Source organism: Talpa europaea, assembly GCF_964194135.1.
Source record: "Talpa europaea genome assembly, chromosome: 6".
Lineage (NCBI taxonomy): Eukaryota > Metazoa > Chordata > Mammalia > Eulipotyphla > Talpidae > Talpa > Talpa europaea.
The window spans coordinates 71,066,908-71,093,485 of NC_140072.1; the positions used below are offsets into that span (position 1 = coordinate 71,066,908).

The following is a 26,578-nucleotide window of genomic DNA, read 5'->3' on the forward strand; positions in this document are numbered from 1 at the left end:
CTACCCCATCAAAAGGTAAGTTTACATTAGAGCAATGCTTTATTTCATCCCAACTGATGAAATAAGTCTCAGGTAGAATTCAACATACACAAGTCTGTGATACTTGAACTAGATGATAGAAGAATATTAGCACTTGTAAACACATGAATTACTAAAAGGATATAAATAAATTTTAAGAAAACATATATATATATATGCTAAAAAAGGAGCTGTTTGATTAGCACATTAATCATAATTATTGATATATATTTAACCCCAAAGCAAAGTCTGAACCCCATGAAAAGAATAAAATAAGCTCCAGATGACTGTTGTTGTCAACTGTGTGAGACAACACAGTTCAAGGGGTACAGAAGAATTTCAAGAAAAGGGATTTGAGGAAACAATAAATTATTTGGAAGACACAGCTAAGAAGGTAACTCTAAGTCACTATGGAGATAATGTTGAACAGACGGGTTCCCACCATCTTGTGAGCCCTGTGTGGAGATGAAGGCACCCACAGCACACTGCGTGATTGTGGCCTGCCTGGGAAGGGAGATGGACTCAGGCCACCTCACGAAACAGCAGGTGGGTGTGTGGTAGAAGCTGGGGGGTGGGGTGTGAGGGGAGGGATATAGAAATGGTATTATAAGAGGATATACACAGGTTTTGTAAGAACTGAGAAAAATAAAATAAAAATAAAAAACAATCAGGCTACCGTGTCAATGACTGAGACTTCCCTCTCCCAAGATGGCCTCTCTGCTTCTCTCCTCATATTTACTGGCTTCCTCTGGTTCTTCATTGTGCCTTTGACCAGAACAGCCTCTCCAGGTCTACATGCTGCCTCCCAGTAGCTTTCCTCTCTAATTAGGGATATCAAACATGGCACTTACAGAGAGGTTGAATATACTATTATTACGAACCAACAGGAAAAGAAAAACTGTCAGAACTTATAAATAGATTAACTATAGAAAGAGAAGAAATAAAGTCAAATGTTAAGAAAATAAGAATCAGGGTCTCCCTGGGGCACAAGGGATTAAGCATCAGCACTATGAAGCTATCTGCAGCTATAGCTGCATGAGTTGGATCCCTGGCCTGGGGAGTGACTCACACGGTATAGCAGACCTCTCCTGTCTTGCCTGCTGCTCCCCTCAGCTTGTTCTACCCCTACCCTGTCTCAGATGAATCCTCTCACCCCCTGCACCTCTGGCCTGTACCCCAGATTCTTGTGCACATAAATAAATCTTGAAAACAAAAAAAAAAGAAAATAGGAGTCTTTGATACTGGTGGTTCTTATGGCTCTGTATGTTCCACATGTATGTTCAAATGTTATTAGAATATGGTCTTACTTAAGAAAAAAAGCAATCAAACTGCAATTAAGATTGGAATTCATGGCTCAGAAATGAAAACAGGGTTGAACAAAGCTTTAACTTAGTAAAACTGTGTGTTTTTTTTTCCATTTCCAATTATCAGTGTCTTACTTTCCATAGAATTGACTACAATCCATTACATAGTGTTCCAAAAAGAAAATACTGATGTGGTGAAAAATGATCATTCTTAATGTTTCATATGTCATACCCATTTAAAACTCTGGTCTTTAGTCTTTTGGAACATAGCACAAATGAATGGAATATTTTACTCTATAATTTTAAGCAAATTATAAATGAATCATAAATGAGAAAGTTTCTATTTTCTTTTAGTTCATAATGCCAACCATTTTCTACTGTATTACTACTTATCACTTGCATATATAAAGATAACACTAATATCTTAATTACAAAACATACAGATTGCTGTCATTATTCTGCCAGAATGTGCTATTTGTGTAATAATAGCTGTCTATCACTCCAGGAGACATACCAGCCTTTATTACCATCTGAACATGCAAGGTTGATTTTTATCATTAGTATAAATTCACACAATTATTATTAAATGAAAATTTGGTCTTCTAAGCAAAACAAGAACACATCTGGAATGAAACATAACAAACAGAAAACAGAGCCATTTATTCACTATATTTTATCTTTGAGCACTTACTATGTCTGAGTGTGTGTCCATTCAGGAATTATATGCATTATTCAGAGCCAAAAATGGATTCAGTAGCTCTCAGGGCTCATCCCAGCCCTTTCATCAACAAATGTCTTTCTAAACAAGGTCCTTCATTATCTTTAACATTTCCTTTCTTCAAATATTAAAATAGTTTTATGGGTCTCTCTGGTGGCACAGGGGTTAAAGTCTCAGGACTATCAAGCTATCACCAGCCACTGCAGCATGAGTTTGATCCGGGCCAGGGAGCTGACCCACATGGCAGAGCAGACTCTCCTGTCTCACCCACTGTTCCCCTCAGCAGTATATTTAAGTAGACCCACCTGTTCTGCTCCCCACTCTGTCTCTCACCCCCCACACCTCTGGCCTATACCCCAGTTCTTATATGCATAAATAAATAAATCTTTTTAAAAATTGGGCATTTTGACAATATAAGAGAAAGGAATTACTTCTAAATAAAGGAAACAGTTCTTTCCCAAATAAGGAAGATGCTCTCTCTACAATGAAGTATATAACTATTTATGTATCCTAAAATTTCCCACTTCTCCAAGGATTAATTGAATATAAATATAGGAATCTTCAATTCAAGCACAAACAGGCTTTGACATATGTGAGACTTTGTGTCATTGATTACACAAGCTAGACACTGTCAACAGAACAAGGCCCTGCTCTCCTGGAATACACCTTCTAGTAGGTAGCAACAGATATAAACAAACAAACATTTGCAGATAGTGATCAGTGCTAAGAAGAAAAATGAAGCAGATTAAAAAGAAGGGAGGGTATTCGAGAGAGATCATCAGCCAGGGGACAATTGAAGGAGAGAAGTAAATAAAATGAGGGAAGTGGTCATTTGGATTCCTGTAGGAATTAAAAGGGTTGGTAATTATATTTATTCATGTGCCAGTTACTACTGAACTGCTCCACATAGGTAAATTCATTTAATCTTCTAAAATATAGGTAGGTACTATCATTAACTCCATTTTACAGAAAAGAAAATAAGTCTGAAAAAAGTTAAGTAATTTGTACATATCACAAAGCTAGTAAGTAGCATAGGTGCATTGTGAACCTGGAGAGTTTGACTCCAAAAAGTGTTGCTTAATCACTGTCTCTGTGTTCCGTGGCCTGTCGGAGCAAACAAGTGCAAAGACCCTAAGGAGGTAGTGCACTTACTTGACATGTTCCAGAAACAGCAAGGAGGGGCTGGCAGAACTGGAATGGGCTGAACAAGGGGAAGGGGACCAGATCAAATGCATGAAGGTACAGAGGAGAGCAAGGCCTAGTACAGGGGGCCCTGAACGGCATGGTAAGGACTTTGGGTTTTATTCTGAGTGGATGGGCAGCCACTGAACCATTTTGAACAGAAAAGACTCAAGATTCAATTTATATCTTAAAGGGACCGTGGCCATTATGCAGAGAATGGACTGGTACTGGGAGCACAAATGAAAGCAGGTGCCAAGTCTGACAGCTGCTGCCAACAGTCCCGGAAGAAAGATGGTATTGGTTTGAAACTGAGTTGATCATAATGGAGGTGGGAGGGATGAGAAGTAGTCAGGCTCTGGATTAATCTAAAAGTAGAAGAGGATTTGGTGATGGATGGGAGACAGGAAGAGAAACAGAAGTCATCAACGATGCCAAGGTCGTCACCTAAGCAACTCAAAGAAAGGAGCTGGCATTGCTTCTGAATAGGGAACAGTTTGGGGGAGAAAATCTGGAGTTTAGTTTTAGACACACTCAATTTAGTATGTCTGTGAGACACCCAAAGTGACTGGACTAGTTCTTACTTCCTGCACACTTGGGATGTACCTATTTAATACATGTGTTAAAGCCTGGGACTGTCGATGGAAATACTGCATGTGGATGCTCCACCCAGGCCAGGCGGAGATGCTGAGGGGGAACCATGAAAGGGACAAAGGGGGTTGTCGGAAAAGCAAGAGCAGAATCACAAGAGCGGGGTGCCCTGAGAGGAAGAGAGGGTTCCAAAAAGTGAGGCATCAGCTGTGACAAGGTTGCTGAAAGGTAGAGTGGGTATTTTTCTTGTTTCTTTTTTAAAAAGTTAAAACTAAATTAAGGAAGAGAATTTATTGGTTTGTATAGCTGGGAATCCTAGGCAATACCACCCTTAGATCCAAGTAAGGGGCCCCCTGTCCTGGGCTCTAGAGAGCCCCCAAAAGCAAAAACACAAATGGATTTATCAAAAAGTACCTGGCGCCTCTATTCCTCAGGATGTGGCCCTTGGACCTGCCCAATGCACTCCACGATGCTGAACCTCCAATTTGCTGATTAACACAGTTCAGAACTCTGGAAAATGTTTCTCCACATTTCTTGCTCTGTGATCTCAAAATTTAAAATGACTGTTTATAAATGCTGTACTACTGTCACCTTGGAGACAGACCTTATTTTCAGCTGCTATGGAGATCTAAGTGGTAGAAATGCTTACCTAAAAGAAATACCAAATTACTTGTCAAATCCTTCCACATAGAATATATATCTGAGTCCTTGCAAAATGAGGTATCTTTTAGAAAGTGTTGAGCAGTTAACACTTCTTTCTGGTTTCCAATTTGTGGTTCTAGAGAACCACATAGCACTCTTAAATTTGTAAATCTATGGGTGCACCTATAACATGCTCAAAGCCATGACTCCAGTTTTTTGCAATGGTAATTACATGGTCATTTAGCACTAAAGAATAGTTTTATCTTCATGGAAATATAATAAGATTAAATTATGATGAGATTAAATGTTTTGAAAGATTGTTTTAAATCTAGTTTTATGTAAATAAGTTCAGTTCAGTTTTTAATCAGCCCTGGTCCTACCAAGAAATGAATGGCATACTCAAATGGGGCAATTCAGAAGAGTGACTATTTACAAGAGGAATTGGCACAAGGTGAAGCACCCCAGGGCTAGCGACACTGGGGAGTAGTTACCGCTCCTGAGCCTGAAAGGACAGGGAGCACAACACAGTAATACCTTAGCAGTAGAAGAGGCCCTTGCCCAGAGCTGTGGCTTGGCTACAGCAACTGGCAACGATGCCTCTTCCAACCCACAGCCTGACAAACAGGGGTCTGAGGAATAGATATCCAGGTATTGCTATCCTCCTACCATCTGAACTATCAGCACCTCCCGCTGCCAGAACCCATCTGGAAGGCAGAGGGCAAGGGATCCCATAGATGCAGTCCAAGAGGTCAGCCTCCCAGAACAAAACTGGATGGGGGAGGATGGGGTGTGTATCATAGAAGAAAATGGAGAATACCCAGCATAATAGTGAAAATTACAAGACAGGCCGTAGTCATTTCTACATACAGTGCTGGTCCTTCAGAGTTGCCCAAATTAAGGCAAGAAGGGCAGGCTTTGGTACCCTCAACAACCAGTTATTGAATGCAGGCTGCTCTATGAGGCCAAGGGCAATGCTTCTGGCGCTGAGCAACTGAGCAAACCAGCCTGAGAGCGAAGGGGGCCAGGGTGGGAGGCGTGAGGTGGCATGCCACAATATCCACTAAAGATACCAGTCAGCAGGGCCTCCCTGGTGGCGCAGGGGGTTTAACACTGCATTATGAAGCAATCTGCAGCCTCTGCAGCACGAGTTTGATCCCTAGAGGGCCAGGGAGCAACCCACATGGCCAAGCAGACCACTTACTCCTGCTCCCCTCAACCTCATCCCAGCTCCCCTCAGCAGTGTATTTCAGTCAGTCTGCCTGGTCTGTTTCCCACTCTGTCTCTGGTGAATCCTCTCACCATTCCACATCTCTGGCCTGTACCCCAGCTCTCGTATGTATAAATAAATAAATCTTAAAAAAAAATAAAAAGATGGGCCTCCCCGGTGGCACAGCAGTTGAGCACTGGGCTGCGAAGCTGCCCGCAGCCTCTGCAGCGCCGGTTCGATCCCCGGCTGCTCCCCGGCCACCGGAGGAGGGTCCCATGTGGCGTGCAGACCTCTCCTGCCGCCCGCTGCTCCCCTCAGCAGTGTACTTTGGTCCTTCTGCCTGCTCTGCTCCCCGCTCTGGCTCTGGTGAATTCTCTCACCTTCCCACGCTTCTGACTGTACCCAGTGCTTGTATAAATAAATAAATAAATAAATCTTTAAAAAAATATATTAAAAAAAAAAAAGATACCAGTCAGCAATTTCTGACTCTGGCCAACAGATTTAATGTTGCATGTCCCCCCCCTCCCTTTTTTATATATACTTTTCTTACATATACCTATACTGTAGAGATACTTTATAGACACTTACATGTAAACTATATATACTTTCTATATACTTATACTTTTGAACAAGTCCCAAATGAGTATTGTCATAATACTATGTATTACTGCAGAGCAATCCAGATGCTGTTACAAAGAGACCTGAACACTGGCTTAAAAGAAATAGAGTTTATTTCTCTGTCCTGCAAACATCCAGGCGGTCTGCAGTTGTTGTGACTACTCAACAACTACCAGGAACACTTGGTGCTTCTACCTGATTGCTCTGCCACGGTCAACATACAATTTTTCCATCTCATGGTCCAAGATATCTGTTCCAGCTCCTGTCTTCACATTCACATTCCAGGAGACACAGGAAAGAAGGCAGTGGAGGGCACGCCCTTTCATTTTAAGGACACAACCCAGACACTGCACACATGCGTTTCATTCACACCCCATTGGTCGGATTGATTTCTACTGACGCATAAACTTCAAAGAAGTTAAGAAACATCATCATTATGCTGGGAGTCATGTATACAACTTAAACTTGGGGTTTCTATTACTGAAAAAAAAAAAGAAGGCAACTGCTGGATACTAGGACACAACTGGCAATCTCTACCACAATATGTATTAATTTGAAAAATCAGTACAATGTAAAAGGAAATAACAGTTGCTTCATAATTTGTATGCCTTTACAGACTTAGAACAAATTTCTCTCTTCCCTTGCTGATACATGCAAGAGAAGGTCTTGCACTTGGCAGTGCACAGAACTGGCTACTGTTACAATGTCTGTTAATACTTCAATATAATTAGCATGCTACTAAGGAGGTGCCAATTAGTTTAACTTAGAGGTATTCAAAATATGTGACCCAAATGATTTGAAGCCCCATCCCCTGCCCCCAATTCTTGTACAAACATAGCATAAGAATCTATCAAATTGTCATTCCCTAATATTAGTACATGTTATATTGGGGACTTGCTTCTGTAACTGGCCCCATATCTAGGCTGGTTTCAGAGTTCTGACTGCATAATCATTCTTGTTCCAAGAACATCATGTCTGTTTTCAATGGATTTTGTAGTCAAGCTGGTCAAAGCCCTTAAGAGAATAGAGTACTGTGACTACAGCAGGTTTACAGAAAGATTGAATGAACTGCTTTGGGTTACTTGCTTGATTAATAAATAAATGCCTTTGTGTGCCGAATTTCCCTGAACCCAGCTTTTATTATATTTGGTAGCGGGTTTTTGAGAAAGTAGCTAAGCACACTGCTTCAAACCTCTTTACAGCAATCCTTATTCAATAAAAAGAACTCACAAGTCACATATGCCTAATTGGTTTTGGCTCAATTTGCAAGAAGCACCCTGCTAGCCAGGCCAAATCCAGAGGACATCAAAAAAGATGTTTGTATCCTTCTAAAATAATCTATTCAGAACTTACAGGAATACTTTCCCTGTCTATTTTTAGGAATAAATATATCGATTTTCTCATGTGAAACAGTCTCTCCCTTTCAGTCTATAATGCATGCATTATAGTAAGTGCCAATCAATCAATGTTCTTTGACATGGGTTATCAAACTAGCATATGGCTTGCCAGCCATTTTTGTACAGCCCTCAAGTTATCAAAATGGTTAGGAAAAATGAAAATAATAATACTCACGACACATAAAAATTATGTGAGATTCAGATCCCATAAATAAAATTTTATTGGAACATAGTTTCATTCATATTTGCATATTATCTATAGCTGTTTTCATCTTAAGACCAGTGAGTTAAGAGTTGTGACAGAGACTAGGCCCATAAAGTCTAAACTATTCACCATTAGGTCCTTTCCAGAAAAAAAATTGCTAACCCTCTTCTTTGTTGATGACGGAGATAAACCATTGAACAAGTCTGGATGGAGGGTCATTTCTCATGGAACTTAAATTCTGGAGTGAACTAGAGAACAAACAAATAAACACAAATACCCAATGGCAAGATGCACTTTGGGAAAAGTAAGGGTAAATCCAGGCCTACAAGGAGTGCCCGACCACGTCCTCTCTGATGATGTAGTTTATTTTTTTTAAATATTTAATTTATGCATACAAGGACTGGGGTACAGCCAGAGGTGTGGGGGGTGAGAGGATTAACCAGAGACAAGAGTGGGGAACAGAACAGGTGGACTGACTGAAATACACTGCTGAGGGGAGCAGTGGGCAAGACAGGAGAGGTCTGCTGCACAGGGATCAAACTCGGACTAGTGTTGCAGAGGCTGCAGGTAGTTTCACAGTGCAGTGCTTAACCCCTCACACCACCAGGGAGGCCCCTGAAGTGATATTTCAATGGAGAAATGAATGACAAGGAGAGAGCCATGTGAAAGTGGGGACTCCTCAAACTGGGGGTGTCAGGAGCAGGAAGATGGCCAGCAATGAGGAGAGTGTAAAAAAGTAAAGTATTCCCCATGCCTCCAAAGATTGTCAGGGGCAATAAGAATCTCCCTGGAATTTGCTGATAGCACCATTTCCTTCACTTCACAACCCTAAAAAGAGGAAGCAACTAATCTGCAAAAATTCCCTCTCCTCCCACTGTTCTCCTCTAAAATAGCTGAGAAAAAAATGTGAGTAACAGTGGAAATCAAAGTAACATGTAAACCTTGCAATGTGTTAGGCCTTTGAGCTACAGATGGTAGACACAGGAGCAAGAGTTCTGTTTGCCCCAAGTCACCCCCCCTCTCCACTCATCCTCATGTTGTTCCTGCTCCACGTGTAGAAACAAACTGTGCTTCCACACCCAGTCACCACCAAGGGTTATAGACACTGTGGTACCACTGGTGATTTGAGGAGGTGAAAGAAAATTCCCAAGCCATCACTTCAGTTGCTACAAACATGTTCACAAATAAAAGCATGTGACCACACTGAACAGCTCCAATTTCAAAAGCTTTGCCTAAAGCACCTGACTTTTGTGTTATCCCTTTGCAAGTGTTTGTGTATATATATATATATTATTAATGACTATGGTTAGAGGGAATATGAATTTTTAAAACCAATATTTCTATTAGTACAGGTAAGGATCTCAGCACCTTCCTTCTCAAAAGAGAAGGAAGAAATGTAATTAGAAATGCATTAAGGTCTACTAAGCTGTTTTTAACTTGTTTCCTAAGAAACCAAAAATAGAACTGACAAGTACAACTTCCAAAGAAGCATAGATCTACTTACTCTATTATTAAATTCTCCAATTCAAAATTTTTAGAATCACTAATTTAAGGGTGAAAAAAGCTCTTACATGAAATAAAATTAAGTTCCCTGGCTAATTTTGTTTGCAATTCTTCTACTAGTGATAATTGACCTTCAAGCACAAAAGAAATCGTCAGGGTTGCTCTCAAACAGGTTAATAATGTATTTAGCAACCAACACAGTATATTTCTTACATAACCACAGATGACACTGAGATAGTCTGCTAAACTTGTGCAAGTAGTCTTTGGCAGCTAAATTTACTTCATTTTTAAAAATTCAGTCATCATAAATGAAAATTCTTGGCAGATAAATAGTTAACTCTTTCTTCTGTAACATTCCTTATTTTACTCAGTATCTTTGGTCTGGGGAGAAAAATCTGTGACTGAAAACTGAGCTCATGTATTTATTTTAAAAGTCCTTCTAAGCAGTTTTGTGAGATTGAAAGGGTTCATATTTAAGGCTAGACAGAGTAGAAATGATGTGAGGCCCGCAGGGAATTTGGGGAATATGTGATCAACCCCTGAGTCTTAAAAGCCTGCAAGCTCAGCATCACACACCTCCACCCCCACATCCCCCAATCCTCTCCCCTGACAAACTAGTAAAAGGTTAGCTAGGAGGGAGAAGCCTCCTCCCACCTTTGACTGCATAACTACTTTTCATTCCAGGAGTTCCAGGGCTTCAGATAAAAAGGACAAAAGATACCAAGAGTATAAAGATATCCTCCTTCCTTATGTTATACAAATTTTAATCTTTCCTTCTGAAATTCCCTAATCTTCATGAAATCATATTCACAATCTCTACCTCCAAGATTTTTCACAGTCTAGCCAGAGATATGGGCATGCTTCCAAACAACCAATAGACTGTCCTCCTGTGATTAAAATATGTTTTGATTAAGTCTAACAAGATTTGGGGGTAAACATTTTCCTACTGCCTGTGACAACCCAGTATCAGTAAGTACCACCAAATTTCAGAAGGAAAAATGCGCAGTTGGAGCCTTATTTGTTCTTGGGGGCTGCCTAGGAGGAAGGTGAGCAGCAGCACCCGCTCCCAGGCTCTAAAAGAACATGAGAAGAGGGAGGCAAATGCCAGGCACCTTCAAAAGTAGCCCCCTAAACCCCATATTCTCCCTCGCTAGGTGGTAAAAATCTGGTTCTAGGAACGTAAAGGCTGATAGCTGATTCATTTAGTCAGAAGTAAATTGTAACCACGCTGGGGAAATGAGGGAAGAAAAGTGTGGTATAAGTAATATGAGAGAGTTATGTCTTCACCTCTCTTAATAAGAAGTTAAATAATGTTTAAAGTTAATGATTTAAGAAATGCCAATTTAAGTGTGTATTGAAGTTGGGAGGAATACCCGGGTAAATTTCTGAAACTACCGAAGGAGTGGGATGAGATGGTTACAGAGGGATAGATCCTGCTTTTTTAGCACTATTTGATATTTTACAAGTGCAGATATTATTTTGCTTAAAAACAAAATTTGCTTAAAAAATAAAAGGCAACATTTTTCTTTAAGACCTTTTCTTGTTTACTATTTGTCAAAAATGTCTAGAGTAACATGGATATAGTTGGTAGATCATAACTAGTCTTAAATTCCTACAGGTTTATCAAGATTTTTTTTTTAATTCTTTTTTTTAGCACTGATTTTTTAAGAGATCATTATTCTTTTTTTTTTTTTTAAAGATTTATTTATTTATTTATACAAGCACTGTGTACATCAGAAGCGCGGGAGGGTGAGAGAATTCACCAGAGCCAGAGCGGGGAGCTGAGCAGGCAGAAGGACCGAAGTACACTGCTGAGGGGAGCAGCGGGCGGCAGGAGAGGTCTGCGCGCCATGTGGGACCCTCCTCCGGTGGCCGGGGAGCAGCTGGGGATTGAACCGGCGCTGCACAGGCTGCACGGAGCTTCGCAACCCAGCGCTCAACCACTGCGCCACCGGGGAGGCCCCTATCAAGATTTTATTGAACCTTCAGATGTTGGGCCAAATAAAGGTGGGCAGATGTTTTTATGCCAGTAATGCCATAGATTAGAAATTGAAGTTTGTATTGGAGGTGGGGGCAGGGGGTCTCTTAAACATGTCCAAAGTCACAGAAATAGTTAATAAGCAGGAGACCCAGCAAAGTAGAGAAGAGTAATACTCAGGGTCACTGAAAGTCAAGGACACAGTGGCCATTTGGTGTTGATACAAATGCATTCTTCATATTAACTGACCCTGAAGATTCGGTGCTAAAATTTTAGATTGGAATCATCAAGAAAAGCTTAACCTCTGCTAAATAGCTACTAACTTATGGGAAGAGGAGGAAGGATGAATGCAATATAGTTTAGAAAGAATACCACTTAAAATGTTTCAGGTAAAACAAATTCTTCTGTTAACATTCCGAATTGACTTTTCAGGCAGTAAAGTTAAGTTTTACAAATCCCAACAAATTTAAAGGACCAGAAATAAAGCTTTGGTTCATCTTACCAGTGTTTCTCCTTAGTTGCCCATTTTATATGTCATTTAAGTAATCATATGAAATACAAATTTTGCTTTGGTCATCCTTTACTTTCCAGAAAGTGGCAATATTTAAAACCTTATTTCTAATAGTTACAGATGCTGCCAGATTACAATTCATATAGATTCATATAGATTCATCTTTTCATATAGATTCATCTTTACAGCTCTTCTTTATTAAACTCATTGAGTTTTGTAATTCAATTCAATTATTACCATATACATATTTTAAAATAACCAGCAGATACATAAAAATAATCGACTCTACTACACCTGTCTAAATATCACTCTAGTGATGTGCTTAAAATCATATCAATATTCAATTACTTTTTATGGTCCCTAATTCATCTTCCACATTGCTTTTTTCCTTTATTGGACATTGTGATGTAAAAGATTTGACACAGTCTTGTCTGGGGCATGCTTTTATGGAGCCAATCGACAAAGTAAACACACTGATAGAACAATTTTAAGAAGTCTACTCAAAATATAGGAACATTTTAAATTATGAATTGCAGTAACAAAAGGGGAAATAGAATGCATTAAGATTTTGGATGGTATGAGGCCCAGGAATAGGATGAGGGTCTCTTTTTTGTACATATGTGGTAACTTTTTGAAGTTGGCTTATTTTAACCAGTATGGAAACAACCCAAGTGTCCAACAATAGAGCAGTGGATGAAGATGTAGTTTATATACACAATGGAATACTACTTAGCTATAAAAAAAGAACTCTTGCCAAAAGAAAAGTTGCCATCCAACATGGCATCCACTTATGCTATGTAAAGTAAGTCAAAAGAAGAAACACAAATACCAGATGATTTCACTCATTTGTGGAACATAAAGAAAGAAAACAAAGGAACCGACAAAACTAAACTAAAACAAACTCTAGAGATATGACTGCAGAATTAAGGATACTGGTAGAGGAGGGAGATTGAGAGTGGGAACAAAGTGGGGAGGGGGACCCAGCAATCTAGTGTAAAGGACTCTGAACTGTGATGGCAGGTGTGGTGACCTATCTGAAGAGGCATGAACTTACTCACATATATCTATACAGAGTTGTAAAACCATGTTACCTCAATTTTAAAAACTGACTTATTACTTAGAACTTACCAAAATATTCTAGACTCAAAACAATTACATCAGCATAGACTGACAAAGACCATTTAGCCATTACTCTCACCCTCTTTAGGTATATCCCACTCAACTCTCCTCTCATTAGATTCTTCATGCCAGTCTGAAGCACTGTAAATAAAATTATGAATGTCACATTTCACCCAAATGCTTCATTATAAAGCTGTAAAAAATAAAGACATTTTCCTACATAACCATGATGCTATGCTACGGTACTGCTAACAAATATAACACTAATTCCTTAATGTCCTTTAATACGCGGGCTACATTCAAATGTCCACCAACTGTCCTCAAATGTCTATTACAGCTCATTTGTCCAAATCAGGGAAAGGAAAAAAAAAAAATCAGTGTCTCTATTAGTGACTGAAATACAGAAAAATATTACAACTGAGAAATCCAGATGAAGGTGTTCTTTATGCTGTTCCCTCACTTTTTTATGCATTTGAAAAATTTTATAATATAGTATATTTTATAAAAAAATTTAGTGTATTTTATAAAAAAATAGTGTATTTTATAAAATAAAGTTTATAATATAGCAGAAAAGGCAGAAGAACCGAAGTATACTGCTGAGGGGAGCAGCAGTTGAGACAGGAGAGGTCTGCTGTGCCATGTGGGAATCTCCCTAGCTGGCCAGGAATCGAACCGGTACTACAGCGGTTGCAGACAGCTTCGCAGCACTAGCAGCACTCCCTTGCTGTGCCACCGGGGAGGCCTAAAACTATCAATATTTCTAATGAACTTTAAGGTGATGCTGACCTGCTGCTAGTCCAGGAATGTAGTGCCAGGAAGGCACAGAGCAAGTTTTCTATGATCCGGGCACACAGGTAGAGGAGGAGTCTTGGAGCCTTCATTGGCTTTTTCAGGTTTTTAATGATCTTTCTATACCATTTGTAGTGAGGTAACCAGGTGCAGGGCAGGCAGGGAGGCCTGGGGGCCAGGATGCTGGCAGGCCTCCTAGCCTCCAGCAAATCTTCACTCTTTCTGGTCTCTCTGCTGGTCTCTACTGTACTCTACCCCACGGTCCTCTGCCGTGGCCCTTACACACACAGCCTCTGGCTCAGGCGCGCACACTCACGCGCACGCGCACACACGCTCCAGGTGCCGCTATCAGGCACGCTGTAAGACCACAGGTGTCCTTCACTGATGCTAATGGCAGGAAGGTGGTAAAGCTTCCCTTTACCCTACAAGGAACAATTGGCTTACACCACCTAAAAATAATGTAGATTCTGCGAATTTTGTATATTCTAGGAATTTTGCTGCAAGTGCACTCCCAGAAGAGAGAATACTGAGTTAGCAAAGAGGGAAGAGAACAAATGGTAGCAAAATGTTTCATTTATGTTACAGGAAGGTAGCTGTTAATATTCCTTTGTACACAATGGAGTAAAAATAGCTGCTGAAGAAATTACTATAGCAACTGCTGTGTTATCACAAGTGTTTCTCCACAAGCATTATTTAGAAAAGGAAACCCATCTTAGAGAAATTCTATTTCAACATTGATACTTAACCAGAAAAAAAAAAAACATAGAAAACATATTGCTTGCATTAAATACTATAAAACAAATTTAAGATGAATTTGAAAATGTCTGAGGCCTAGATTCAGATTTCTTGGTCAAGCAATGAAATAAAAATATGAGTTTTTAATCTATGGTTCTAAAACAAGAAAAGGGGAGCTAAATTTTTTTGAGAATCCCTATAAATTTTTAATGTTTCTTAAATCCCAAGTAGCTCATTTTTTAAAACAAAGGCTCAAAATTATAAATTTAACTCTTGCTCTCTCCCCTCTCTCTCTTTCTATATATATAAACCAAAGAGCTCCACCTAGAGTCTGAAGTTTCTTATTACTTATGCACACACAATTATAGCCATCTTATCTATACTCTGCTTTTCTGTGATGTTGAACATATATTTTTAAATAAAATCTTCATAAAAGGGCAACTTTCTAAAGTGCAAAATACCATTAACTAAAGAACTTTTGTTGTAATGCTGTCTGTAAACTATATTTCTTTTTAAAAGTACACTATATTTCTTTTTAAAAGTCACTATGAATGATTTAGAAATCATTTTAAGACAAATTATTTTTTAAAATGGGATATTGTTTAAAGCATCATGAAGAAGACAGCCTAAAAAGAATTGATTCTGACCTGAACTATCCGACCTTGAGCAACTCATCTTCTAGCCCTGACTTTTCTCATCAATAGAAGTGAGAGAAGATCAGTGGGTCTTAGACCTAAGGGCACACTGGAATCACCTGAGAGCAATAAAAATAAATTGATGCCTGCACCCCACTCCCAGAGTGACTGACTTAATTGTTCTGTGAGGCCTGATCTAGTTTGCCAACAAAGAGCTCCCAGTTATCCTAACGTGTAGATTAGCTGCATCAATCCATGCTCTTCACGCTCTCCCCTGTGTGTTGCCTGTGTGTTACATAAGTTACAGGTTCTCAAACTGTGGGTACTTCAGAGTCATCTGCATGGAATCTTAAAACACAGATTGCAGGCTCCAACCCCAGAGTTTCTGACCCAAGAACTTGCATTTCCTACAGATTACTGATCCTTAAGGATCCTTAAAGTGTCCTGAGAGGTGTGGTAAACGCTGCTGAACTGTGGTTTTGCATGTATGCTTGTCCTTCTGTCTGCACGGCAGGGCAGCCTCCTCTTCACTGCAGCTCTGGCTCAAATGTCACCTCCATGGAGATCCCTTCCCTGACCATCATCTAAAGCAGAGAGACCCTGTAGTGGAAGGAAGGGTCACAATGCAGGTTTTCTATGATTCTATGCAGATGGGGTAAAGGAGGAGAGTCCTTCAGCCCTCAGTAGCTTTTGCAGGCTTTTATTAGGATTTACCAGGTACACAGTAGGCAGGGGTACTGGAGGGCCGCGAGGCTGGCAGGCCTCACCAGCCCCAAGCAAGTCTTCACTCTGTCTGGGTTCTCTGGTGGTCTCTGCTGCTCTGCTCTCTCATGGTTCTGCTTCTTTGCTTCTGCTGGCATCCCCGTGACACCATCCTTAAAAAGCCCAGTCTTAGCCCAGGTGAATCCCATCTCCATATGCCCACACCCTATTCCAGGTGCCCGCCATCAGGCATGCATTCGGGACCACAGGGTTCCGTCATCTATCCTAATGGCGGGAAGGCAGAAAAGCCTGATATTTTTCACCTTACCTTACAGTCCACCCCCTCAGGGTTTTCTGCCATACAGTCTATATAAGTTATGCACACATTTCTCTTGGTGAATATGAACACTGCAGCCATGGCCCATAAAGGTATATAGAATACAACTGAATATAGCAATGTAACAAAATACAACAGACCAGAAATTAGTCCAGGCAGGGCACCAACCTAGTGGTAAGACAATTTTTATTGGCACCAGCAGATGTCCACCACTTCTGCTCATACGAGGGAGGGAAACCACTCACGGCATCTGCTGTCGCTCACCAGGAGCCATCAGGCTTCCTGGCCTTCTCCGGCTGTAGCGTAAGCCACAAGCCGCACACCGCATCCACCCCCAGGATGCACTCACTCCTGAATTGGTGATTCTGTACTCTTTGGGGGTAATCGTCTGTAGCGTAAGGTAAAAAGTATCAGGCTTTTCTGCCTTCCCGCCATCAGGATAGATGACGGAACCCTGTGGTCCCGAATGCATGCCTGATGGGGGCACCTGGAGTAGGGTGTGGGCACAGGTAGATGGGATTCACTTGGGCTGAGACTGGGCTTTTAGGGGTGGTGTTGCGGGAATGCCAGCAGAAGCCGAGAGAAGAGAAGCAGTAGAAGCTGAGACACAGAAAAGCAGAAGCAGAAACACGAGAGAGCAGAGCAGCAGGGATCCCCAGAGAACCCAGACAGAATGAAGACTTGCCTGCCGTGTGCCTGGTGAATCCCAATAAAAGCCTGCAAAAGCCACCGAGGGCTCCAGGACTCTTTCCTCTTTTACCCGTCTGCACGGGATCATAGAAAACCTGCTCAGTGCCCATCCTGCCCCCTACATCGCCCAACCCTCAGGGTTTCTGTCTGCAGTCACTCCAACACTCAGCTTTCATAGCCACCAATGCGACACACAGACCCCTGCACTCAGGTCAACCCATTGCACAAGCACATGGGTCGGGGATCTGTGGATATAAGCTCCACATGCGGCCTCTCTTGGGTCCCCTCTTTGGCTGTGGGCTCCACTACAAGCCATGTTCCCCACCCATCCCCCAAGGACTGGTTCCTCAGTGCCTCACCCTACTCAACAACGAGCAGGGCATCAACCACAGGTGATTTTAAGAGATGCACTGACCTTCTTTAGCATACTCAGGCTGCTTAACAGCCACTCAGGGCTTCTCAATCTCAGTATCAGCTTTTGCTTTCTCAGTTGGCTTTTTCTCTGTGACTGATTGTAAAGGCAGGAACAGGACACAGTGCAGGTTTCCTGATCCAGCAGACCGGGTAAAGGGGGAGTCAGAGTCCTCAGTGGCTTTTTGCAGGCTTTTATTGGGATTTGCCCAGTACACAGCAGGCAGGGATGCTGGGGGGCCGGAAGGCTGGCAGGCCTCCCAGCCCCCAGCATGTCTTCACTCTATCTGGGCTCTCCGGCCTTCTCTCAGCTTCTGCTTCTCTTGCTTCTCTCTAGGCTTCTACTGCTTCTTTCTCGGCTTCTTTTTCGGCTTCTGCTGGCGTCCTTGTGACGCCGCCCTTAAAAAGCACAGTCTTAGCCCAGGTGAATCCCATCTACCTATGCCCACACCCTACTCTAGGTGCCCGCCATCAGGCATGCATTCAGGACTGCAAGGACCCATCATCTGTCCTGATGGCGGGAGGGCAGAAAAACCTGACATTTCTTTACCCTACACACACACACACACACACACACACACACATTCACACACACACACATATATGTGTGTGTGTGTATATATATATATATATAACTCTGTTAAATACATATATATTCTAAATTCTTAGTTGGACAGGCCTTTAGAGATCTCCTAAAGTAATTTACCATCCAGTGAGTTATATCTTCTACAATGTCCTTGACTTGTCTGCATATAAGGATCAGCAAACTTTAAAGTACCAGATAAAACTTTGGGACCATCCAGTCTCTGATGCAACTACTCAACTCTGTCATTTAACACAAAAGCAACAGCAGACAAAACATGAAAGAGAGAATATTGCCTACACACAAAAGGAGCAATAGGAGGACAATGGGGCCTGAAGGTCATACCCTGATACAGATTACTTCTGGTAATAGATAAAATTCCACCTGTAAAGATGCCTTTACAAGAAATTTCTTTGTCAGGAAGAAGCAAAATGAACAAATTAATTCACTAATTGCTACAACCAAAATGATCACCTTCTGGAACAATAGACACACCTATCCTTCCACAGGTACCAGCCCACTAAATACTTGAAGTAAACTATCAAGATTCCCTCAAGAATTCTTTTCTCCAGTCTAAATATCTATCCTTGATGCCCTCAAGCATTCCTTGAATTATGACATAGTTTTTTGTTGTTTTTTTTTTAAAGATTTATTTATTTTTATACAAGAGCTAGGGTACAGGCCAGAGGCGCAGGAGGGTGAGAACATTCACCAGAGACAGAGCAGGGAGCAGAACAGGCAGACGACAGAAATACACTGCTGAGGGGAGCAGCAGGTGAGCAGGAGAGGTCTGCCGCACCATGTGGGATTCTCACAGGCCAGCCAGGATCAAACCCTCACTGCCTAGGCTGCGGACAGCTTCACAGCACCGCGCTCAACCCACTGCGCCACTGGGGAGGCACAAATTATGACACAGTTTTCCAGGGCACACAACCATCTGATCACCCCTGTGTATGTACTCCAGTCCACTAATGAAGCTTAGAAGTAAAGAGTACAGATACATAACATATGGTTTACAAATATGTAGCAATCAAGATGTAATATTAATTTTACAATTTGGCTCACTGTCACCAAATACAAATGTTTTTAGTTTTTCAATTTTAAATTTTTCACAATATTACCACTTAATCTTTAAGAAAAACATATGTAGATTCAGTCAAGGTTTACGCCAGGTATCATAACTCTAGACATTAATTTGAAATGATTACTAAGAAATAGAAAATATGTTTTGCTTAATTGGGGAGATTAGGTTTAATGAAACAATTGAGTTAAATGATTTTTGTGCATCTGAAAATGTTGGCAGAACTCTACAATTAGAATCATAGTGCAATTTGCAAAAGAATGTCATTAGTCAATCATTCTGAGAAAATGAAACACAGAAGAGAAAGAAAAGACACACCCTTATACACACACACACAAACACACACACAAACACCCTTGCAGTGTGCTCCAGGATGCTGCTTCTGGCTCCTCAGCAAGAACAGAACAAGGCTGCTACATCACGGACACCCATCTCCTAATGATGGGCCCTGCTGTGGTCCACATTTCCATCATTTGCAAAGAAACCATATGTGTGGTTTTTTAAAAACAATTTAACTACCATTTCTATAATTTATTGTCATGGCATTCTAAAAAAAATTTTTTTTATAACTAGAAGAAAATAGGGCAATATTTATGCCACTATAAATATACCTCATTTAGTCTGATCTTACAGGCTATTTCTGTAAAGTCTCTTACTGTGGTTTAATTTTTAGATAATATCATAAATTAAACAGTATAATAGGTGCTTGGAGAATGAATTTCATCTTTAAAATATAATTATTTTTATTTGTAATGACACCACAATTGGTAATGTTTATTAGGCTTGATTGACATTCTTTGCTATCTACTTACTGCTTGTTTTTCAAGACACCAGCTCCCTGGATAATTTCATCCATTGACATGGCTTCAAACGCTATCCAAATACTGATGACATCCAATTTTATTTCTCAGTCCAGTTTTTCTGTGGGGATGACCCACATATCTAAGAACCTAGTGACATTTCCACCTGGACAGCCCACTGTCACTAAAACAACATGTGCAAAATGGAGTAGCATGGGTCACATAATGATAGCCATGTTACAGATCACTTATTATGTGCCAGGTACTGTGCTTAGTGTTTTATGTGGATTTTCTCACTTAGTCTGCAGTGCAGCTAAACATGGCACATTTATTTCCTTAATGTGAAATCCCATTAACATGATAGCATCAAAATACAAAAGATGTAACAGGCGTCATTCGTTGCTACCTATATCCATGCTCTTCCCCTTCTAGCCAGCCAAGAGAATACCAATTTTGTTCAGGGCATCAATAAGCCACACCAATTTTCTCAGCCTTCATTATAGTGAGAAGTATATGACCCTATACAAGCCAATGAAACACAAGCAGATGTTGACATGGGGAAGTTCAGGGAAAGCAACACACTCATCCCTTCTTGCTTTCTTCCTACCTTCAGGGTGGATATTATGAGCAGCTGCACTTTTCCTTTTTTGGCCACAAGAGAAAGAACAGGAGAATTAGAAATGCTGGTGCTGAATCAAGGCCAGTAACCACCTACCTGCTGATTTCCTGTTACTGAGAAAAATGAACCCCTCTTTGTCTTATCCAATTTAACTAAGATTTTCTGTTAGTTTGCAGCTGCTAATATTCCTACCTCATAAATCCAATAATTTGAATAAGAAACTTCAATAAATTAGAAAGAAATCAGATAGAGGAGTAACTATACAAAAAAGCAAGGGCTGCTACAGTTCAAGTGCTTGCAGAAGCAAAACCATGAGAAGCAAATCACTCACCTCATAGAAACCACAGAAAGCTGCAGATTTGGAGGCACCAGTAAGTACAGAAGACAAGATCTACACATTTACTATTTAGAAGGTCCCCAGTATAAAGGCCAACTCTCAGCCAGTTACCACTCTCGATCAAGCCAACAAGTCTACTACTACATGTTGGAAAATTTCCTCAAAGGTCTGTTTATTTTTGGCTGCTGTTCATATTTATGAGTCACTGAAAATATGATTGTAAGGAATACTTGCAGTATAAAGAGAGAAGCAAATAGGAAAAGAAAGAAAAGAAAGGCAAGATGGGGCAATAGAAAGGATCTAAACTTAGAGGAAACAAAAAATGCAAAAAAAAAAATCACAGAAGAAAACATACAATATGTTCAGAGATATTTAAAAAGAAAAGACAAGGAAAAAGTGCTAGGAAGTAGAAATAAAATATAGCAGCAGAGACAAACAGAAAATTAACAGTAAGATAGAGGACATAGCTGAGGCAATTTTCCAGGTAACAAAGTTTGGAAATTAGGGAGGTTCAGGTTCATAAAGAAGTTTCAAAATGGGAGGACCAAGAGGAGAAAGGGAAAAAAGAAAACAAATTTTGGAAGAAAGATAATTCTCCTGTGAGAACATGCACAGACAGATGACTATGGAAATGCAGAAAGGGAGATAAAATGAACAACTAAAAAGTTTTCAAAAAGGTATAAGGAGGTATAATGCCCAATCATTTGTATGAGAACGACATCAAATCTTTCAACAACAATGCAAATCATGGAATTAGGGATTCAAAATTCTGAGTCAGAAATGACTTTTGGCACAGGATTTTATAACCAAACTATCAATCAAGTGTGAGAGCAAATGAAGGCAGGTAAAGATACAAACTTTGTCTCTCATGCGCCATTCCTCGGAAAAGCTTCTAGAGATTTGCCTCCCTGGTGGCACAAGTGGTTAAGACAGTTGTGTCTTATGATGCAGCCACTGCAGCTTGAGTTTGATCCCTGGCCAGGGAGCTACCCACATGGTTTAGCAGACCTCTCCTATCTTGCCTGCTGCTCCCCTCAGCAGTGTATTTCAGTCAGTCTGCCTGTTCTGTTCCCCACTCTGTCTCTGGTGAATCCTCTCACCGCCCCCTGCACTTCTGGCCTGTACCCCAGTTCTTCATGCATAAATAAATAAATCTTCTAAAAAATTTTTCAAAAAAAAAGAAAACAAGGAAATAAATCAAGGCAGAGGAAAACATGATTGAGGAAACAGGAATCCACCACCAGGAAAGGGGCAGAAGAAAGCACTAGAATGAGAGCTGTGTGGCAGACTTAGCCTCAAACTGGGAGGAAGAAAAGCCCCTAGGGAGAGTGTAGTTGAAAGGTCATGAAATTCACTTTGGCAGATCTGCTGTGGAGTTTAGAAAATTTTATTGATAAACAAAGAATTTCTGTGGAAATAAATGGTAAAGTATTAGGTTAAGCAATATGAAATTACTGCTTTGTAGGTCAACTTTTTTCAAATATCAGTAGTTCCATATTGCTGAGCCTAACTTATAGATGAATAATATAATACAGGATACTTGCTTTAGATACTCTAACAGTAACAAAACTGAAGATAAATTGAAGGAACAGGTGAAACAATAATGTCAGAAATTATTACTGAAACTGGGTAATAGATACATGGGGTTCACTGTTCTGTTTTCATAGTTGTATGCTTGAAAATCTTGTAATAAAACATTTTCAAAAGAAAATCATGACAATATCATTAAATTACTTTAAAGAGCAACCTGTAAAACTGGCAGTAGACTTCACAACAAAACCAGGGATGCCCAAATACTGTAAAGGTACCCACAGAGGGCTTAAAAGACTAAGTAAATAACTGTCATGTCAGACTTCTAAACACAGCACAGTATTCTCCAAGATTGAAGGTTAAATAAAAACATATAGAGACAAACAAAAATGGAGTAACACCTTACTAGTAGGTCCAAATTAAGGGAAATACCACAGAACATTCCTTTAGCAAAATGGAAATATTCCCATACAGAAAAGAAGTACGAAAAGGAAAAAAAGCAACTTAAGATGCCAAATATATTGAAATTCCTCCCCCACCCAAATATTGGCTTTTAGAAATAGTAATAATTGTTGTGAGATTTAAAATAGATAATTAAAAAATTCAATACCATCTAAATAAATAGGGAGATAAATGGACTTAACGGATACTTATATATCTTGCTTTGTTAGAAAATATAGTAAAAGCATGCACAGCAAAAGAGACAATAACAAAAACAAAGAGAAACCCCACCAACTGGGAGAACATTTTTGCACCCAACACTAATGATAAAGGACTGATCACAAAAATCTGCAAAGAGCTGATGAGACTCAACAACAACAAAGAAAATAATCCAGTCAAAAAATGGGCAGAAGAGCTTAAAAGAAACTTCTCTGAAGAGGAAATGCAAATGGCCAACAGGCATATGAAAAAATGTTCAACATCACTTGTTATCAGGGAAATGCAAATCAAAACTACCATGAGATACCATCTTACACCAGTGAGAATGGCACATATTAAAAAAACTAGCAACAACAAATGTTGGCGAGGGTGTGGAGAAAAAGGAACTCTTCTGCACTGTTGGTGGGAGTGCAAACTGGTCCAACCACTGTGGAAAGCTGTGTGGAGATTTCTGGACCTACTAAACATAGAGCTTCCATATGATCCAGCAATTCCACTCCTAGGTATTTACCCAAAGGACACAGAAACATCAATTCCAAAGAACACCTGCACCCCTATGTTTATAGCAGCAATGTTTACAATAGCTAAGCTTTGGAAACAACCCAAATGCCCAAAAATAGATGACTGGATCAAGAAGATGTGGTACATATATACCATGGAATATTACTCAGCATTCAAAAAAGATAAACACAAGCAATTTGCAGCAACATGGATGGCGCTGGAAGGGATCATGCTCAGCGAAATAAGCCAAAAAGAAAAAGAAAAATACCGGATGGTCTCACTCATAGCAGGAATCTAGAAAACTTAAATAAGGGACCAGGAAAATGAATAACTATAAGAAAGTGAAAATCAAAATCAACAAAAAACTATGAACCAGAGACACTTTTAGGGGGGTGGGGGCGGGAGGGGAGGGATTGGGGTCAGAATGGGGGGGCTGCAATTGTATGGGGAATATAACAATAAAATTTATAAAAAAAAAATAAAAAAAAGAAAAAAGAAAAAAAAAAAGAAAATATAGTAAAAGCATAAATGAATATCAAATAGGATCAGTCACAATTGTGTCTTGTATCTCTAGGGAAAACACTAGTAAAAGAAACAAAAGAATATATAACTAGGCCTCCCTGGTGGCGCAAGGGGTTAAGACACAACCTATGAAGCTAGCCAAAGCCACTGCAGCACGAGTTCAATCCCCGGCCAGGGAGCTACCCACATGGTGCAGCAAACCTGTTGTGATTCGCCTCCTTCTCCCCTCAGCAGTGTATTTCAGTCAGTCTGCCTATTCTGTTCCCACTCTGTCTCTGGTGAATCCTCTCACCCCCTACATCTCTGGCCTATACTGCAGTTCTTGTATGCATAAATAAATAAATCTTTTTAAAAATATATATAACTGCTTAACTAATAGAGGAAAAAAGTGGAATAATGAAAGTCAATCAAAATTAAAATGAAAGAGGTGAACAAAAGAACTAATAAAAAGAAGCAGAAAAAACATAGTAGGATATAAATTTATTCCAAATATATATCAGTACTTTCTATTAAATGTAAATAGGTTTTCCCTGCTAACCAATGTAGAAATTCCTATTTAATATGATTTGGCAGGGAGTGCTATTACTGTAACTTAATTGTTCTTTAAAAAAAATTTTGAGGTAACATTGATTTACAACACTGTATATTATTTAGAGGTATAGGTTTATACCTCTTCATATGACACCCACCACCAAGACACCCATAGAATTACCATTTATTTATATGAAAAATATTTGAGCTTTCTCATACTGCCAAATCATACCAAGTAGAAACATTCTACTTTTAGCTAGCAGAAGAAATCTGTACTATAACTTAAAAACAAAACTTATTGACTCCATGAAAGAAGGCTCAATAACCAACTCACAAAGAAGGAGGGTGGTGCTGCTATTCTTTCTGAGGGCTTTTCCAAGTGGAAGATCCATTCCTAATATAGAAATTCCACTCCCAACTCTGAGGATATCTTCGACCGTCTACCTAAATTATGTCAGTTTAAACTGGTCCAACCACTATAGAGAGCTGTGTAGAGACTTCTTGACCTACTAAACATAGAGCTTCCATATGATCCAGCAATTCCACTCCTAGGTATTTACCCAAAGGACACAGAAACATCAATTCCAAAGAGCACCTGCACCCCTATGTTTATAGCAGCACTGTTTACAATAGCTAAGCTTTGGAAACAACCCAAATGCCCAAAAATAGATGACTGGATCAAGAAGATGTGGTACATATACACCACGGAATATTACTCAGCATTCAAAAAAGATAAACACATGCAATTTGCAGCAACATGGATGGAGCTGGAAGGGATCATGCTCAGCGAAATAAGCCAGAAAGAAAAAGAAAAATACTGGATGGTCTCACTCATAGCAGGAATCTAGAAAACTTAAATAATGGACCAGGAAAAAGAATAACTATAAGAAAGAAAATATCAAAATTGACAAACAACTATGAACCAGAGACACTCTATGGGGTGTGGGGGCGGGGAAAGGAGGGCTTGGGGTCAAAATAAGGGGGTTGTGATGGTATGGGGAATATAAAAATAAAATTTAAATTAAAAAAAATTTAAAAATTAAAAAAAAATTATGTCAGTTTAGTTATAATCTACAAACTGAATTTGCCCCATCAACACTATTCTTATATTCCAATTAAACATTAAAATAAGTGTATAGATTGCATGAATGGTGTTAATAGTCCTACTACTTACATGGAATTGACTTTCTCTTCCGGGCCTTGGACTTGGCCTGTCACAGTGCCTTTGCTGGTGTTCATCACCCAGCCGACCACGCCTATCTTCTTTGCCTCGCCTTCTGTGTACTGGTTTCAGAGAAAACAAGAGACCAAGTCCAGCATCAAAAGTCTGAATTCATAATTGATTCTAACATTCAAAATATGCTATAATAATAACTATTTATAAGAACCTTCATTAATGATATTATTTGTTAAGTTCTACTTCCAGTAAACACAAGCAATAAACTGAGAAAATAAACTGGGAATAAGAACTACTTCAAAAAACAATTTCCATGTGTTTTCCATGAGCTCCATAAAATTCATTTACATAGCTCTCATGCCTGCTATTGCATTGTTAGTCTGGGTTTCAAATGAAAATCAGACCAAGATTCTCAATACTGAAGAAAAATATCCAGTTTTGATCAATATAAAGTACCTCATTAAAGGATTTTGATATTTTTTTGTGGACTCTGGACTTGTCATATAAATGCTATATTTGTTTATGGGTAAATTATTTCTGCTATTATTATTGATAGATTTTTAAACATTTCTTTTCCTGGTTCCAAATTCAGTTTTACTACAGGCAAATAAAAACTAGCAACATTTTGATTTTTAATTATTTTAACTATATTCTATTAAAATTCTATGGGTCCAGTGTATTAGAACTTTTTTAAAACATGCTCTTCTGTCTGAGGCCAGGGTGCCCGAGATACTCACACTCCACATCCCCAACTAGATGAAACAATATAAACCAAGATGAGGTAAGAACTGATTCTGAAAATAACTCAAGTTCTCACAGATAATAAAGAAAAAGGACACAATCTATAGGGGATAGGACTATCTCATAATGCAGAGACTTTACTGGTGGGAGCATGTTAAAAACATAGACCTAATCTTGGGACTGCCAACTCAAATAGAGGGTGAAAAT

General features: G+C 39.7%; 1 protein-coding gene across 1 annotated transcript in view; it reads right to left on the reverse strand.

Moving 5' to 3' along the window:
* ACYP2 (acylphosphatase 2) overlaps positions 1 to 26,578 on the reverse strand; it is a gene marked incomplete at both ends in the record, with an annotated part of 127,003 nt that overhangs the window by 84,497 nt on the left and 15,928 nt on the right. Inside the window, one exon of the mRNA XM_084235681.1 lies at positions 25,628 to 25,737. Coding sequence (XP_084091807.1) covers positions 25,628 to 25,737 — 110 coding nt within the window. The remainder of the gene's footprint in view (positions 1 to 25,627; positions 25,738 to 26,578) is intronic.